This window comes from Podarcis pityusensis, assembly GCF_964106645.2.
Source record: "Podarcis pityusensis genome assembly, chromosome: 2".
Classification (NCBI taxonomy): Eukaryota; Metazoa; Chordata; class Lepidosauria; order Squamata; family Lacertidae; genus Podarcis; species Podarcis pityusensis.
Genome location: NC_138029.1, coordinates 33,850,141 through 33,869,076, shown reverse-complemented (window position 1 = coordinate 33,869,076; position 18,936 = coordinate 33,850,141). Strand labels below are relative to the sequence as shown.

Sequence of the window (18,936 nt, the reverse complement as noted above, 5' to 3'; positions counted from 1 at the left end):
ATGTTTCTGAAAGAGAATATTCTTATAGCCACAAAGGTTGAAAAATCCAGATTTCCCTTTCTTGGTCAACAGAAATCACACACTCGGCACTAAACTTGTGTAGTTAGAAGCATACAGAGCCGTCTAGTGGTGGTATAATAGATTTGCAATCAAAGTTAACATGGACTGAAGGGTAAATTCTAGACACTGAAAATTGTGGGATGAACAAATGATTAAAGGGAAGGGTGTGCGTAAACTCAGGATGAACACTCATTGTTGTGTAATAACCACCCTGTAAATCAATCAGAAAGAATAGTCAGTTAAGACTGAACATCATCTAACTACAGTGGTACCTCAGGTTAAGAACTTAATTCGTTCCGGAGGTCCGTTCTTAACCTGAAACTGTTCTTAACCTGAGGTACCGCTTTAGCTAATGGGGCCTCCCACTGCCGCTGAGCAAAGTTCTTAACCCGAGGTACTATTTCTGGGTTAGAGGAGTCTGTAACCTGAAGCATCTGTAACCCGAGGTACCACTGTACCAGATAAGCTTTGTGCATGAACAAATGGATGAACAGCATGTCTGAAGATGCCCTGCAAAGAATAGAAGAGAGATAGGAAGTTTGGTAAGAAAGTTAGTACAGATATAAAGGGGAGGGGGAGAGAGAAAGAATAATAAAGAGTCTTGTGGCACCTTAAAAACTAACAGTGAATTGTGTGATTATCATATATGTACTTTCTGTATCTTATTTACTTCTGACCTCACTGTTTACAGTTCCCATATGCATATATACTTCCAGCTGAGTCTATGTTCATGCATCTGGTGAGGTGAACTGCAGTCCACAGAAGCTTGCACTGTGGTAAATTGGTTAGGTTCGTATTAAGCTAAATCGTTGCACTAGCAGAAACCAGTGCAATGATTCCCCTTAGCAGTGGCGTAGCATGGGAGGGCCACAGGGGCGGCTGCCCCAGGTGCAAAATTGTATGGGGTGCAAACTTTCAACGCCTGGTGCTGCCTCAATACAGATGCGCTTCCATCGCTGGGCTCTGTTGAAAACTACTTCTCCATGTGAACTATGTAACTCTTCTTTTCTTATCTCTGGGTGACATGGACGCCTTTAGGCTGTTGAATGCACATGCGTACTCCGTTTCCCTCCCTCCCACCCCACCACAAGAGCCCGGGCGCTGGTATAGCATGCTATGCCACTGCCCTTTAGTGCAACAGGGCTTCCCCCCCACACACACTTTCCTCCCTCACAGCCTCCCCCAAACTGCTCCAGAGGGTCAGGAGAACCCCCCAGACCAGCATAAAGTGGGAAGAGAGGGGAGGTGGTTTCGTCAGGCAAGCAGAAACAATTGCACTAATTGAATGGTCTCCCTAGCACTACTTTGAATACAACCCTTAGTCTTTTGAAGTTGTCACAAGACAACTTCATTGGTTTTGCTGCAAATAACTAAAATGGCTACCCCACTGGGGAAAGACAGAAGAGGATGTCAAGTTCAAAATGTTAGGAACGATGCTTCCAAGCCAGAGCTTAAAACAAAAACAAATTTCTCAGATTTCCCCAAGAATGTAAAAAGTCAGGGAATTAATATGGTTGACATTTATATACCAACAATGTTGTGTGAATGTTTTATGCCTGCATGAGGAGCACAGATCCCACAATGAACAGATACCTGGAAGCACCCAGAAAGGTATTTATACTGACAGCAGAAGAGAAATAAATATAAATGCAGACAGCAGAAGAGAAATAAATATAAATGCAGATGATGCAAGAGCGTTGTTGTAATTCTTAAAACGGCACTCACAGGAAGTTAAACAGATTTTAAAAAAGACAGAAAGAAAATGTGCATGTCAAAGAAAGAAAGATGACAAAGGAGAACAATATTGTGCTGAAGTGGAGCATATTCAAAGAATACAGTAAAGGGTCTAGTTATATTGGGGGCTGTTTCTAGAAAATAGGCTAAGGAAATTGCTCAGTCTAGCCCTAGAAAAGGCAATTGCAGTTAGGCAGAGGCAATGCTTTTTTTCTTCCCCCTCACTCTCATTGCTAGGATGTTCTGTCATAAATTGTTTTGAAACAGAGAATTATCTCTACCCGCCTGGTTGTCATTACAATAGGCTGGTTGTACAAAACAACAATGTGGGAAAAGACATGGGAGGAAGCCAAAGGAAGTGATGAAGCAATGTGAAGAAAGAAGAAGCACGAATTGTTTGCCTCCATGACAGGCAATATTTGCAGATAATTGTTTTTAAGTGTCCCAAAGAGAAGTGAGATGTGGGAAGGGAGCAGCTGTCTAGTAGACCAGACAATGCAGCCGCTGTCCTTGCTGGGGCTGGTATTCCTCCTGCCAGGTAAGATGGTTGTTTTCATTTTACTACTTCCAAATTTAATCAAAGGTTAGCTTGCCTGTGAATGAGAGTTGCTAGCCAAAACTAATTACAGTGGTACCTCAGGTTACAGACGCTTCAGGTTACAGACTCCGCTAACCCAGAAATAGTACCTAGGGTTAAGAACTTTGCTTCAGGATGAGAACAGAAATTGTGCTCCAGCAGCACAGTGGCAGCAGGAGGCCCCATTAGCTAAAGTGGTGCTTCAGGTTAAGAACAGTTTCAGGTTAAGAACGGACCTCCGGAATGAATTAAGTTCTTAACCTGAGGTACCACTGTACAGCTTTCATAATGAACGCTGTCTGTTATTGCAGGACAACACTGTAGACCATGGGTCGGCAAACTAAGGCCCCAGGCCGGATCTGGCCCAGTTGCCTTCTAGATCCGGCCTGCGGACGGTCCGCGAATCGCCGCGTGGTTCAGCGTGGATCTGATCGTTCGGGCTGCGCCATTTCCCCCTCCTCTCCCTCACACACACCATGGCGGCACCTCCTCCCTCCCTCCTCCTGGCTTCTCCCTGCCCTGCCTAGAGCAGAGAGGAAGGGGCGGGGCTTTGTTGGTGCCAGCAGCAGCAGCAGTGTGAGTGAGCACTCAAGCAGCCACCACTGTAAGCAGGCTGAATTTGGGGTTTGTTGCTGCCAATGGCAGAGCTTCATGCTTCAGCACCGGGGGGCGGAGAGCAGGCAAGGGCAGGGGGGGGGGCAGCCACGATGCCACCCCACTAGGATTGCACTGCCGGGTGCAGTGAGCTTCCCCCACACTCCTTTTCCTCCGCCAGTGGTTGCTGCCGGCCCCTCTCCGGAGCCCTTTTGCGCCGCTCATCGTTCCGCTTTCGCCAGCCCCTGCTGCTTGCAAGACACAGGTAAGCAGCCACCAGGCCTTGTACATTCATTCATCCCCCCCAAAAAAATTTTAGTCTGGCCCCCCACAAGGTCTGAGGGACAGTGGACCAGCCCCCTGCTGAAAACGTTTGCTGACCCCTGCTGTAGATTCTGGTGCTTTCATATTAGAAGTGGGAATGGGGTGGGTGGAGAGAGGATGGGAGAAGCTTGAACAGTCACAATTAAGCCATACCTAACTAATCTTAATGAATAGTGGCAGCTTTATGGTCTGTGGGGCCCTATGTGGGGGGCTATTGTTCTGCCAAATAAGTGTGACTAAGTCAAAATTAGGGGTGTATGAGAAGATAACAATGGAATACAGTGGTACCTCAGGTTAAGAACTTAATTCATTCTGGAGGTCCGTTCTTAACCTGAAACTGTTCTTAACCTGAGGTACCACTTTAGCTAATGGGGCCTCCTGCTGCCAATGCGCCACCACCACACGATTTCTGTTCTCATCCTGAGGTAAAGTTCTTAACCCAAGGTGCTATTTCTGGGTTAGCGGAGTCTGTAACCTGAAGCGTCTGTAACCCGAAGTACCACTGTATAGGAAAAAGGAGGGGGGTGATGATGAAGCCTCGGCACCGGGCCTCGCCACCCCAACCAACTTTGGAATTTAGATACACACACATAAACACACACAGTTGCTGGGGAGAAGAAAGATTGTAACCTAGCCTGCTTCTTTTTGTTCTTCAGGATGTTTCTCTGACTTGACCGTCCTCAAGATGCACGCAATCCTGGGAGGACTGGCGTCTGTGGAATGCAGATACGATGAATGGTATAAGGGAAACCCAAAATACTGGTGCAAAGAAATGAGCAAAACATCATGTGACAAAATTGTCGAAACTTCGGGTACAGAAGAGCCAGTGAGGAAAGGCAAAGTCTCCATCAGAGACAACCATTCATTAAACCAATTCACAGTGACGATTGATGAGCTGACCAACAGTGATTCCGGCATGTACAAATGTGGCGTGATTGTGCGGGGAGGTTCGGATCTGATGGTTCCAGTCAATGTGACAGGTAAGTTAATGAGTCCCCCTGCTTTGATTTTAGCCCAGGAAGCCAAATCGCAGCTGAAGTGATGGCGAGAATAGAGAGAATAGAGAGAAGGAGAGGACTGCTTTTCCCCATTGGACTAAAGGAGCGTCTCCACTCCCATTGTTCTGCCCCGACACTGAGGTCCAGCGCAGAGGGCCTTCTGGCGGTTCCCTTGCTGCAAGTTACAGGGAACCAGGCAGAGGGCCTTCTCGGTAGTGGCACCCACCTTGTGGAACACCCTCCCACCAGATGTCAAAGAGATAAACAACTACCAGACTTTTAGAAGACATCTTAAGGCAGCCCTGTTTAGGGAAGTTTTTAATGTTTGATGGACTATTGTATTTTAATATTTTGTTGGAAGCTGCCCAGAGTGGCTGGGGAAACCCAGCCAGATGGGTGGGGTATAAATAATAAATTATTATTATTATTATTATTATTATTCACTAATTGCTGTAGGACAGCCTTCTCCAGCCCTAACATCCAAATGGTTTGATTGTTCTCCAGCAGCCTTCCTTGGTTCTCAGTCCCCAGAGATGGATGGACTACAGTGCTCCAATCCTTGACCTGGCTGGAGATGATGAGGGTCATTGTCCAACAACAACAGGGGACCCATGCATGATGGGAGCATTAGGGCTGTCCAAGGGACTCAACCCTTTAATGCAAATTCAGAACATATGGAAATATTAGGCTTTGGCTAAAATTGCATTAAGCCAAATGTCACCATCAAAGCAGGTCACAAGATTCTGTGTTTCTCCTTACCTCATTCTTTTTAAAAAAATGAAAGTCTAAAGGATTGTTTCTAAGTTGGAAATGAAAGTGTTACTAAGAGTCTCTTCCCATACCGCCATCCAATTTCCTTTGTAGCTTCTGCTTTTTTATGTTTGCTTTCATGCTCAAAATTTCTGGAGAATATGAGTGACCCAGGCGGTATTGTATCTTCATCCCGTTAAAGCTCTCTTCTTTCCAGTTAATACCTTCCTTATACTGTTTTTCACCTGATCAAACACATGTTTGTTGTCTACAGCTTCCTTAAGTAGGAGTCATGTTGGCTTCAGTCAAATCCTATATGCGTTGGCCACTCCTGTATAAACTACAGTGGCAGCAACCACTGGCGGAGGAAAAGGAGTGTGGGGGAAGCTCACCGCACCCGGCAGTGCGATCCTAGTAGGGTGCCATCGTGGCTGCCCCCCCCCCGCCCTTGCCTGCTCTCCACCCCCCCCGGTGCTGAAGCATGAAGCTCTGCCATTGGCAGCAACAAACCCCAAATTCAGCCTGCTTACAATGGTGGCTGCTTGAGTGCTCACTCACACTGCTGCTGCTGCTGGCACCAACAAAGCCCCGCCCCTTCCTCTCTGCTCTAGGCAGGGCAGGGAGAAGCCAGGAGGAGGGAGGGAGGAGGTGCCGCCATGGTGTGTGTGAGGGAGAGGAGGGGGAAATGGCGCAGCCCAAACGATCAGATCCACGCTGAACCACGCGGCGATTCGCGGACCGTCCGCAGGCCGGATCTAGAAGGCAACTGGGCCAGATCCGGCCTGGGGCCTTAGTTTGCCGACCCATGGTCTACAGTGTTGTCCTGCAATAACAGACAGCGTTCATTATGAAAGCTGTACAGTGGTACCTCAGCTTAAGAACTTAATTCATTCCGGAGGTCCATTCTTAACCTGAAACTGTTCTTAACCTGAAGCACCACTTTAGCTAATGGGGCCTCCTGCTGCCGCTGTGCTGCCGGAACACAATTTCTGTTCTCATCCTGAAGCAAAGTTCTTAACCCTAGGTACTATTTCTGGGTTAGCGGAGTCTGTAACCTGAAGCGTATGTAACCTGAAGCGTATGTAACCCGAGGTACCACTGTATAGACCAGGGGTCGGCAACCTAAGGTCCATGGGTCACAAGCAGCCCACGGGGGTCGTTTAACCAGCCCACGAGCTGCCCCCAAACTGAGCCGCCCCCTCAGCAACTCCCTGTGCGCTGTGCTAAACCGTCACAGTGCAGCTCAGGGACTCACTTCCACGGCGCCAGAAATCACGTCTGCACAGACGCAGATGCCAGAAATCGCAGGCGCATGCACGATCCAGCCCACAGAGGGATCTCCACTGGAGTGAACTGGCCCAGGTGAGGTAAACCTTGCTGACCCCTGCTGTAGGCCATGCAAGATAGAGATTGGAGAATGGATTGTTCTGGAAAGACTGAATGTAGAGGGAAACTTAATCCATTGATTATCTTTAAGTGACAGCAAGAGTCATCTATTCAGGCTGAGGTCAGGTTTATGTCACTCACAGACTTACTGTGGAGCAGCCCAATTTCACACCTTTGTCTTCCATTCTTCTTCTTTCTATATTAGAAACTACCAGAGGACCAGAAGACGTCTTTCACAAGGATATCAGTTCTATCAGGTGCGTGAACTTCCTTCACAGCATGTCCTGGTTTGAGCCACTCTCTCCCTTCTGACTTGTCTATGTGTTCTGCTTCCCGGAGGAACAGAATAATTTCTTTATTTGTGAATAAGATTCCATTTATGAACCTCTTTCCCAAAAATATCTGAACGCAATTTCACAGTAAAAACATCAGCAGTAAAAACAATAAAGAACAATTCTATATAAAAAAAGCAAACCCAATACAGATGCGGACAGGAATAAAGATCTCCAATTTAAAGACTGCAATTGAATGTCTGCAATCTCCTGCTACTACACACACACACACACACACACACACACACACACACACCCTTTGTACTGGCACATGCAGGTTGTGGAGCCCCTGCTAACAAATCGGTACAAGGTGGTAAATCTTAAAATAGTTAAATTAGTGTAACACACACACAATAAGCTGACATATCCAAAGAAAAACAAAACATTTTCCTATCTGAAATCTTTCCCACCTTCATGCAGTTTTTACTGAGTCTCTTCAGATAAATGGGAGACACCTAAGAGAAACTTAAGATTAGGGCGAATTGTTCTTGTGCAGTGAACAACTTATAATTAACTAAATGGACTTATTTATTCAACCTACTCATTTGAATCAGGTATACCTCACATGTTGCTAATAGACCAGGTTAATTAGGTAAAGTTATTCCTTCCTGCATTTCCTGATAAATTCAGAGTTCAGTCCTTTTCAGCAAAATAGCACCTAGCTGAAAAATAAACCTGTGTGTCTGGAAATGCTCCACTGCCTGGGACTCCATACTATGACATGATAATTAATTCATGCAGCTTAAGATACCCCAGGAACTTAGAGCACATGTTTTGAATATTTTGGATAATTGTTATATACATAATAGGCAGACAGAAAATCAGAAGACCCTCTTTTACTTTTCTGTTATTTCTCTTCTTATCTTGCTTTTCTAATGACCTTTAATCCTTGTTTTCTCTCTGTTAATTCAATCTATATTTATGCTTTGCTTTTTTGAAGTCTCCTATCTTGGATTAATGAACACAGGAAGGTGGTGGATGGGAGATGAAGGGCAGAGCAGAGAGGATCTCCCAGGGTGTAAGGCTGGGGGAAGAGGGGGAAGCTCCCAGGTGAGAGCTGGAAGGGTTTACTCTTCTGTGTGTGGAGTAAGGATTAAGATATAAATGTGATAGAGGACCTTGTGTTTATTTTCTCTTCCTTGTCTCTTCCTCTTTTTTTCTTCCTTTGCTTTTTTAAAAAAATATTTTTCATTTTTGCAATTTACCAACGTTTTGGGATGCCAAACAAAATTCTTACAATTTCAATTTACATTTCCCTCGCCTCCCCTCCCCTCCTTTCTGCGGTTACTTAATCTGTATCTTTTTGTTACTGCATATCCAATTTGAATCTGTTTACTAATTTTCTCTTATCTTCCTATTTGATTATTTCTTACTGCACAGGTTTATATCATCCGGCTAATGTTTTAATTCCTTTGGCATATTCTTGCTTCTTTCCTGTTTATCTTCTTTGGATTAGTTTTTTTGTTGTTGTTGTATTTTATGTTGAAAACTCTCAATAAAAACAAAAACTTCCATAGCACTCTACTTCATGATGCTCTACCCACAGTGATGCTCTACTTAGGCTTTATTTATTAGTCCTTCCTTGCCTCCCCTTCTCCTCATTTCCTTCCCTACAAGCCATGCTCGTTTTTGTTTTCCAGAGTAGTCAGGACCCTGAAATAGCCCCAGTGCATCTTCTCCAGGAGAAGGGTCACTCTATTTTGGACTAGTTAAAATGGGTTTCTCAGGAAACCATGATAAAAATTGTAAAATGAGATGAGGGACAGGAAGGAGGAATTTCTTAGCCTCCAGAAGGCTTCTTTAGATTATTTGGGTTCTGTCGGTCAAGGGAGACTAGTGGTGGCCAGTCAGCAGTCAGTCCCCCAATTGTCATTCTGCACAAATACCTTTTTATTGCTAATGATCATCAATCCTTACTCTGTGTGGATCTTGAAGGCATAAAGCAGAGGTCAGCAACCTTTTTCAGCTGTGGGCCGGTCCACCGTCCCTCAGACCATGTGGTGGGCCGGACTATATTTGCCGCAGTGGGGGGGATGAACAAATTCCTATGCCCCACAAATAACCCAGAGATGCATTTTAAATAAACACACACATTCTACTCATGTAAAAACACCAGGCAGGCCCCACAAATAACCCAGAGATGCATTTTAAATAAAAGGACACATTCTACTCATGTAAAAACACGCTGATTCCTGGACCGTCCGTGGGCCGGATTTAGAAGGCGATTGAGCCGCATCCGGCCCCCGGGCCTTAGGTTGCCTACCCCTGGCATAAAGTAAGGGACAGAGTTCGTACAATAAGCCCCCAACTCTGTAAGCCATGCTTTGTAGCTTCTGGGATCTTGGTGTAAGCTTTTCAGAGCCACAAAGCTTCTTGTTAGAGAATGGTGGGGGTATTGCATTGCGATCTACTCCAGTGAGGATAATATTCTGTTTCTCCAATGCAGATACCTGGTCTACATGTGCTTCCTGGTTTCAATTGCCTTGAAAGCCCCCATCTTCCTGGGTATGATCCTTGCAATTATCTGGATGCGCAGTAAGAAGACATAGCCCTCTGAGGAGGTGACGTCAGAAGGACCACTGTGAGAACTATCACTACTTCCTATCTGGACAATGACTCAACCCAACAAGAAAAGAGGAAATGAACTATGCAAGAAGGCATTTTTCTCAGCTTGTTCCGTTGTCATTCTGCTGTGTCCTCAACTTCTGCATCTGCAAGTACCAGGATCCAAAGAAGCCAACCAGCCTCAAAGTCACTGTGCCTTTGTCTACTCTGAAACAGTGATCAGTCACAGTCTTGATTCCCCGGGCCCCTTTTGCTGACAATCATTTGAATTTTATCAGTTTCACTTGGAAATTCTATTACTTTTGTTTGTTTGTTTGTTTGTTTGTTTGTTTGTTTGAGTGTGCGTGCTGGTGACATTTATATTATAGTAGTCTCTCTATATAATAAAAATGTAAGAATGCTATCATGCAGCCCCACTGGAGGATATGTAATACTATATCACAATCCTGGATTTTCACAAAACCAGGGTGGAGGAAGAGAGCAAAATGAAGGCAGGTTACACAACAACAGTGGCCGTGGAAAGGGAATGAGAAGGGAGAGACACAGAGAGGAAAAATTATGCTTTAAATCAGTGGCAGAAGTTTGAGCAAAGCAGGGATGGAGGCATACTGAGAGGGAGAGAGTGGCAATTATAAGGAATGGCAGAGGTTTGGGTAGGGTGAACAGAGGAAGACACTGAGGGGAAGTGGCAGTTTAAAACAAGGTTTGAGTACAGTGGTACCTCTGGCTACGTACTTAATTCGTTCTGGAGGTCCGTTCTTAACCTAAAACTGTTCTTAACCTGAAGCACCACTTTAGCTAATGGGGTCTCCCACTGCTGCTGCTGCGCCGCCGGAGCACGATTTCTGTTCTCATCCTGAAGCAAAGTTCTTAACCTGAGGTACTATTTCTGGGTTAGCGGAGTCTGTAACCTGAAGCGTCTGTAACCCGAGGTACCACTGTACAGAGAGAAGGGAGTTTAGAAAGACTGTTTTTAACTGGGTTTTCTTGATAACTTTAATGTTTTATTTTATATTTTCAAAAACCACTTAGGTTTTCTCACAATAAAACGTGTGTGTGTGTGTGTGTGTGTGTGTGTGTAAAATTAAATATACATTCAGCCTGCAGGTTCTTGTGATTTGCTTATGTGGTGTTTATAATCATCCAGTTCAAGGCCAGAGTGTGATGTTCTGCTGCTAGAGGCAAAAAACCCAGTGCCATCCTCTGCGACCCCCAACTTCTCACTGCCACTGGGCACCCACCACCCAGCACTCGCCACTGTTAGATGCATGCCTCCTCCTCCTAGTATTCCACTGCTGTGGCCACATCTCCCCAATGCATATATCGAAAACTGTTATTGCTACATATAAAATGTTGTGATTATTACAGTCCTTCTATGCACATTTGCACTTATTCCCAGTGGGGCGGTGTGCCTTGATCAGATTGGGCAGTGAGCCCACTGCAGGGATTGTCTTCAGCTGTGCTGGCAAAAAGGAGGAGGTACATTTCTTCAGCTGTCATCACAACCCTGGAGAAGATAAACAAGAGGGGAGTTCAGAGAACCCCCTCATAGTTGGAAAGAATATGTGAGGGTGTCATGAGGACACATGAACAAAAGTAAAGCCCTACTGGGATCAGACCAATGGCACACGCAATCCACCCCTGGAGTACTGTGTCCAGTTCTGGATGCCACAATTTAAGAAGGAAATTGATAAGCTGGAATGGGTGCAGAGGAGGGCAACCAAAATGATCAAGAGTCTGGAAACCAAGCCTTCCAATGAGCATTTAAAGGAGCTGGTTATGTTTAGCCTAGAAAAGAGGAGACTGAGAGGAGATATGATAGTCATCTTCAAATATCTAAAGGGCTGTCACATGGAAGATGGAGCAAACATGTTTTCTCCTGCTCCGTAGGATAGGACTCAAACCAATGGCTTCATCCTACAGAAAAGGACTAAACACCAGGAAGAACTTTCAGACTCTAAGAGCAGTATAACAGTGGAAAGAGCTAACAGAGCTTTCCTTTACAGTGGTACCTCGGGTTAAGAACTTAATTCGTTCTGGAGGTCCGTTCTTAACCTGAAACTGTTCTTAACCTGAGGTACCACTTTAGCTAATGGGGCCTCCCACTGCCGCCACACCGCCGCCACGCGATTTCTGTTCTCATCCTGAAGCAAAGTTCTTAACCCGAGGTACTATTTCTGGGTTAGCGGAGTCTGTAACCTGAAGCGTCTGTAACCCGAGGTACCACTGTAGTTGGAAACAGAGACTTTTCAGTCCTCCACTGGGACTTATGACATGTTGTAATATTCTGTAGAAACTGTCATGATCCTACTTCCCCCTATGATTCAAAGGGCAACTCAAGGTGATCAGGCTAGAACGTGTGTGTTTTTTAAAGGATAAGATATGTTAAGGTAGAATAAGCCTCCTCAATACCTATTAACTATTGTAGTAAAAATGGAACCTCCCTATACAGGGGCAGTATATCCCTGAGTACCTGATGCTGAACAATGAATATTACTTCCATTCTTCCTTATGAACTTTAGAGAGGCATCTGGCTGCCTGCTCCTGATCCACTACCATCTAACCAGGCGGAGCATCTGTTATTATTAGAAACATGCTAACTTTTGAACTTTCCAGAGGCACCTGATTGGCCGCTCTTGGAAAGAGAGCTTGACGGACACTTGACCCAATCCATCGAAGCTGCTCTTCCCTTTCCCATTCTTCCTGCGCATGCCATAAAAGCAGAACTACACTAACCACAGTCTTGCGCATCAAACATACAACATAGAAGCCTTCCTATTTCCACTTTTCGAAGCTCTGCTTCATGATCCGCTTCATTTAGCCAGAGATTATTCCAGCAGTTGGATTCCAACACATTGTGGTGTCCCTCTTCCTCCACCGCGAGCTTCCTGGGAGACTTTGGCTACTCTCCAGCTCCCTCTAGCTTGAACGGAGAAAACAGCAGGACCATGAGGCTCTGGAGGACTTTGACGCTCCTGATCTGGGGGCTGCTTCCAGGTAAGGAACAGAGAAAGGTGGTCATTGTGAAGCAAGACTCCATAAAGGGACATGAGCTGTGTATGGCAATAAAAGGTGGGATCAGAGGCAGGGGAAGGCATGGATTCCCTGCAGCTCCAGTCTATGGCACGCTGCCATAGTTGAAGGACGCTATTGCCAGATTCCTTAGGAAGAGAGTTTGTGGAAGTACAGTGGTACCTCGGGTTACAGACGCTTCAGGCTACAGACTCCGCTAACCCAGAAATAATGCTTCAGGTTAAGAACTTTGCTTCAGGATGAGAACAGAAATCGGGCTCTGGCGGTGCGGCAGCAGCAGGAGGCCCCATTAGCTAAAGTGGTGCTTCAGGTTAAGAACAGTTTCAGGTTAAGTACGGACCTCCGGAACGAATTAAGTACTTAACCCGAGGTACCACTGTATTCACTTTTTATTAGGGTCCATGCTTGCACAGATGTGACCAGCTTTCACCTCTCCTATGGGCACCCCCCCACACACACACCCTAAAGTGTGCGACAGTGTTGGTGCTTTGCTTCCCACCCCCAGATTGTTGCTGTTTGTGTCCCTGGGTGTTCAGCGGCCATTTCATACGGATGTGCTTTGCCACCTTTTCTCACTTTGGAGAGTCACCCCCCCCCCGCCCACATCCCTGCCAGAGCTGTCAGTCCTGCAGCAGGAGGTCCAGAGTGCCTTTCCCCAGAGTGCTGTGCGCAAACTCACCTTCCGTGCCCATCTTTCAGGGCTCTCGCTCCAGCTTTAAGTGCACCTGGCTTGGCTTGGCCAGGTGCAGGGGGCAGCTGGTGACTGTGCCAGGACTGGATTCCATTGAATCCTACACTGCACATCCTAGCAGATCTAGCCATAGGATTTTCCCCAAAGTGATTAAGCTGTATCAGCAGCATCTCTGTATCTGCCTACTATGCCTTAGCTGTTGCCTCCACGTTATGCTTTCTGAAATATACTTAGAGTCGAGAGTGGATTTCATGCTCTTTATTCAGCTCATAGTGGTAAGGAGGAATGGAAGTTCCCCCAGAATGTCTGATTTATATACATTATTTACATAATGGGCCCCACATGATTGGCTAATTCCGGGATTCTCCTTTAGGCCAGTCAGGTTGTGGATTCACTTCCAACTGGTGCTGGATTGGGTGGCTCCTGTGGACCAATCAGACTGCTGCATTCTGAATCCTATTATTCTAGGACCAATCAGACTGATGCATTCTGAATCCTATTGTTCTAGGACCAATCAGACTGCTGCCTTTTGGATCCTATTCAACTCAGTACATAACACTTTCTAATTTTCTTTATGGCTGTATGGTATACAGGCAATAAGCAATTTACGCGCAACAATTGCGCCCAAATTGGACCCAAATCGCAGCTACACAGAAGTGGCTGGAAATGGGGTGGTATGGGTAGTGGAACAGGATGGAGCAAGCTGATGAATGCCCTACCATCGTGCACGATTACCTGGAACGCAAAAATCAGTGGTTGCCTGTACTTTAATAATAATTAAAAAGCTTTTTCAATGAACGTCCTGGGTGCCTGCTGATGGCAGTCCTGGCTTCCAATGACAGGAATGGATTCAAGGGAATACTCCCAAAATTATCCTTCAGAGGGTGTGCAACCCCATGGAGAACTGGTTGAACACAACCTGTTCCATCTGAGCAACAACATTATTAACACTGTCTCTTTTCTTCCATGCATCCTCAGTGCCAAGGCCATAGTTCTCATCCGGACACAGGGATGTGTAATTTTATATTTTTCTGCTATACGAGAGGGATACTAGTTGGAGAGGTGGTGCCTCATTCCAGGTTCATTCTGTTTTCCAGGTTGCATGTCTGTTCTGATTGGTCCTGAAGTACTGGGTGGATTTCTAGGCAAGTCGCTTTCTGTGATGTGCAGATATGAATATTGGTATCAGACATATAAAAAATATTGGTGCAAAGGAAGCTCATGGAACAGGTGTAGTGTAGTTGTTCAGACTACAGGATCTGAGGAAGAAGTGAAAGCTGGCAGAATGTCTATCAAGGACAATCATACTGATTTGGAATTCACAGTCAGAATGGAGAGCCTCACACAACAAGATGCTGGGATTTACTGGTGTGGCATAAAGAAAAGAGGCTATGATCCTGGATTCCGTATACATATTACTGTTCTCCCAGGTGAGTCCTGTTTCCAAGCTCTAGAGGGAAATCGAAAGCCAAATACAGCTAAAAGGGGAAGAAAACATCAGAGAGGGAATAAGCGTGAGTGGGTGACACTGTGGGTTAAACCACAGAGCCTAGGACTTGCCGATCAGAAGGTCGGCGGTTCGAATCCCTGTGACGGGGTGAGCTCCCGTTGCTCGGTCCCTGCTCCTGCCAACCTAGCAGTTCAAAAGCACCTCAAAGTGCAAGTAGATCAATAGGTACCGCTCTGGCGGGAAGGTAAACGGTGTTTCTGTGCACTGCTCTGGTTCGCCAGAAGCGGCTTAGTCATGCTCGCCACATGACCCGGAAGCTGTACACCGGCTCCCTTGGCCAATAAAGCGAGATGAGCGCCGCAACCCCAGAGTCGGCCACGACTGGACCTAATGGTCAGGGGTCCCTTTACCTTTACCTTATACACATTAACCCAAACGGGGCTTACTCCCAGGTAAGTATACAAAGACTTGCAAAGATAAGGAGAGGGGCTACTTCTATACTTTAAAAAAATAGATAGGAAGTGAATATTTTGATATTTTTTCTCTTTCCAAAAGGAAATATTGCCCGTTAAGCAGGTAAATAATAGTCAATGAAACAAGGCTTGCTTTTCGTGGCTTCATGATGCAGATGTAAAATTGACATTAGGGAAACCTATGTTTGCAGAGTTGTCTCCTGCTACAGATTCCCCTGCCAGCACGGTTGCCTGAATGGACTGGGATAGAGTTCAAAATCCCAAAGGACATACCTGCAATGCAGCAGATCCTCAGGTTGACTTTGCAGTAGCCCCATATTAGCACATGAGGAAACCCATGGCAGGTTTTGGATTTCTCCCATCCCAAGTAAAAGTGTCGACTTGGGAGGAGGTGCTTGGAGGTAGGGAAACAGATCTCCCACTTGAATTACCTGCCCAAGAAGTTGTTTCATGTCACTGGTTTGTTCTAAGGTGCCTCTGAACCCAACTATGGGGTTTTGTACAGGGCCAGCCTGAGGTGAGGCCATCACCTCAGGCGCCAGATCCAGGCCTGAGGAACTCACTGCCTCCTCTACTATTGCACCCTCCCTGCCCATGCTATGCTCACATTGCTGCCACAGCATCCTCACCACACCCGGGATAGGGGTGCAGCTGAGGCATCATGGCAGGGGCCCAGATCTGGAAAGAGTGGTGGTTGGAGGGGGGGAGGCAATGAGGCTTTTTGTCTCAAGTGGCAAGACACCCTGGACTGGCCCTGCTTGCCATGGATTGAGGCAACTGGAAAGTCCAAACCAAATATATTTAAAAGACAAAACCGAACTAAACTGTGTGATCCCAACAAACCTCATAAAATCTCTGTCGCACTGCAGCAGACATTTTGTTTCTCCTGAGGTGTGCTTCATCACTACCCTCTCACACATATGTTCTCACCTTCTTGTTTTTGTTCAACAACATTGGTTCAGCTGTGTACTTTCTTTACAACAAGTGTGGGTTGAACATACCCAGAACACCCCGTGCCTCGCAGCACACCCGCATTGCACACCCCACAAGCACCCCAAATTCTTCTTCTTTGGCGATCACTTGTAGCTGAGTAAGATTGTCTTCCAAAAACACGGTTTTAACAGTGAGTCCGTAAGTGACTGTGGAGGCCAATTCTAGATCCACACGTCCTTCCACAGTGGGGACAAAGGTTTCTGGGCAGGAGTTGATCACGGTGAGGGTTTCCTCTTAGCACATTTCTCCCTTTTGTCCTGAGTTTGAGCATCTTCAAAGCCTATGACACCTTTGGTAAAGGCTGTTCTCCAACTGGAGCGCTCGCAGGCCAGTGTTTCCCAGTTGTCGGTGTTTATACAGTGGTGCCTCGCAAGACGAAACTAATCCGTTCCGCGAGTCTCTTCGTCTTGCGGTTTTTTCGTCTTGCGAAGCACGGCTATTAGCGGCTTAGCGGCTATTAGCGGCTTAGCGGCTATTAACGGCTTAGCGGCTATTAACGGCTTAGCGGCTTTAAGAAAAAGGAAACAAACTCGCAAGAACTCGCAAGACATTTCGTCTTGCGAAGCAAGCCCATAGGGAAATTCGTCTTGCGGAACGACTCAAAAAACGGAAAACTCTTTCATCTAGCGAGTTTTTCATCTTGCGAGGCATTCGTCTTGCGGGGCACCACTGTACTACATTTTTTAAGATTTGCCTTGAGAGAGTCTTTAAACCTCTTTTGTTGACCACCAGCATTAAGTTTTCTATTTTTAAGTTCAGAATAGAAAAGTTGCTTTGGAAGATGATCATCAGGCATCCACACAACATGACCAGTGCAACAAAGCTTATGTTGAAGAATCATTGCTTTGACACTGGTGATCTTTGCTTCTTCCAGTACAAGATACATATCACCAGAAGCAGAGCTGAGGCCATGAGCAGCCAAAAAACACAAACATACCGTTCCAAACACCACAGAACAAGCCCACAGGGATGCTGGTCGCAGGAATGACTCCAGAGACAGACATCGGATACTGCTTCCACCACCTCTCCCATGTTCCTAGGTGTTGTGGGGCGGTTTGGAGAGCTGCAGGAGAGCTGAGTGTGCTCAGGACCATCAGGTCTGGGTGGATCCAGATGGGCCTAGCCAATGCCCTGTCGTGGGCTGCATAAACTTCTGTGGCAAATTTCTTAAAAACAGATCACAGCTTGTTTACTGAAGCTGCCCTCGTGCATTTGGGAGCATGAACTTATTTGCCAGTTCTCTCTTCACATTTTCTGTAGTTCTCAGTCTCTTCAGTGTCTCTTCCACAACTGCTGCTGATACTGTCCATTTCTCACCCTCTCTACTCCCCTCCTCAGATCCAGAAGAAACAACAGCAGTTAGCAGCCAGACAGACCTTGATCCCTCCCTAAACACTACTGACAACGCGTAAGTCTTGAGATTCCCTCTGTGTAAACACGTGAGATCATTGATCTGTGGGCTCAGCAACCTCTAAAAGCTTTTAAGGTCTCTCTTTCTCCCCTTTGCCCTGCAAGTACAACCCACCTCCGGGCGAGCGATATCTCTGAAACTAACCTCCCGTGGTTGAGATGTCAAATGCAATGGGAACAAGGGTTTAATCTACATACATATTAAAAAACGCTGTGAAAATGCTTTTTAAAAACAACAACAACATTTTGAAAAATAAATTGAATTTTGCATAGCTTACTCTCGCCATCTAGTGTCACATTTGTATATGGCAAATTACAACACATTAAAACGTTTTATTTGCAGCTGTATAGCTGAGTCCAGGATCTCTTTAAAAATTCATTGCCAAATGGAAAAGTGAGCTGTGAGATGGAGTGCTAAGTGCATTGGCTGGCAGACTCTGTATGGTGCCATTACCAAAGGTAAGGCCAGCAAGGCCTGCTGTCTGCTATTGGCATGCTGTGTCTGCCAGCAGTAACACCTGGCAACCCATCTCATTGGCTGGCACAGGCATCATGGCTCGGACATTCAAGTGATGAGCACCAGAACTTTCCCCATCAGATGGACAGGGTATAATAATAATAATAATAATAATAATAATAATAATAATTCTGTTTCTTTGATGCAGGCACCTGATTTATGTGCTTTTCACCTTGAAAACCCTTATCCTCCTGGGTCTGGGCATTGCAATTATCTGGATGCATAGAAGACAATCAGAAGAGATCTTCAGCTGCCATGTGGCAAGAAAATGCTGGACAGCAATCCCATAGCGACCAATGTAACTGTTGTTAAGTTTCTTTACATAATATATTGTGTTTTAGCTAACACTCTTTTGTAACTCTAGTTGACATTAAACTATTTGTGTAACAACCGGCTTCATCTTCCCCCCAAAAGTACAATAAAAGGTATGCCACAGATTGTTTAGATGCTTTCCTTTTAACAATGTTTTAAAAGATGTGGCCAATCTACTGGATTTGCAATCCCAGTACAGTCATACCTCGGGTTACAGATGCTTCAGGTTGTGTTGTTTCAGGTTATGGACCGCTGAAACCCAGAAGTACCAGAATGGGTTACTTCCGGGTTTTGGTGGTCGCGCATGCGCAGAAGCGCTGAATCACAACCCGCGCGTGCACAGTCGTGCAGCTGTGGGTTGCGGGTACGTGCATCCTGCACAGATCACGTTCACAACCCGAGCATTCACTGTAATTTACCTGTAACTTGGATAGTCCATCTGCAGCAAGATTCAGAGAGCTACTTTTCATAGGCAAGTGTGACTTATTGCAATGTTTATTGGAAACTGTGGAGGGAAATGTTTTCTGGCAAATTACCTGTGACCAATGTAACAAGTGAGAATTCCTTGTGGGAAGTTGCAGTCTCCATGGGAATTTAACCTTGATATGTTTATTTTGAACCCAACATTTATCATCATTTGCAGGGATGGCAAATGTCAACAAAGTTCCTTAAAAAAAGAAAGAGCGAGCTGGATTTCATATTCATGAATATCATATTGCCATCACTCAGCAAACCAA

General features: G+C 45.7%; 3 protein-coding genes across 4 annotated transcripts in view; all 3 read left to right on the top strand.

Moving 5' to 3' along the window:
- CD300LF (CD300 molecule like family member f) overlaps positions 1-18,936 on the top strand; it is a 104,337-nt gene that overhangs the window by 63,856 nt on the left and 21,545 nt on the right. The gene's annotated exons all lie outside the window — the stretch shown is intronic.
- On the top strand, positions 2,093-10,426 carry LOC308470608 (CMRF35-like molecule 5). Of its 2 annotated transcripts, none has more exons than XM_080994069.1 (4): positions 2,093-2,332; positions 3,946-4,269; positions 6,629-6,680; positions 9,202-10,426. In XM_080994069.1, the coding sequence occupies exons 1-4, from the start codon at positions 2,254-2,256 to the stop codon at positions 9,302-9,304; spliced, it is 558 nt and encodes a 185-aa protein (XP_080850195.1). In that variant the 5' UTR covers positions 2,093-2,253; the 3' UTR covers positions 9,305-10,426. The 2 variants fall into 2 exon arrangements, with proteins under 2 accessions (XP_080850195.1, XP_080850194.1); XM_080994068.1 differs by lacking the exon at positions 2,093-2,332 and adding an exon at positions 2,809-3,230.
- On the top strand, positions 12,098-18,324 carry LOC308470630 (CMRF35-like molecule 7). Its single transcript, XM_080994105.1, has 4 exons — positions 12,098-12,317; positions 14,142-14,474; positions 17,299-17,368; positions 18,036-18,324. The coding sequence occupies exons 1-4, from the start codon at positions 12,269-12,271 to the stop codon at positions 18,175-18,177; spliced, it is 594 nt and encodes a 197-aa protein (XP_080850231.1). The 5' UTR covers positions 12,098-12,268; the 3' UTR covers positions 18,178-18,324.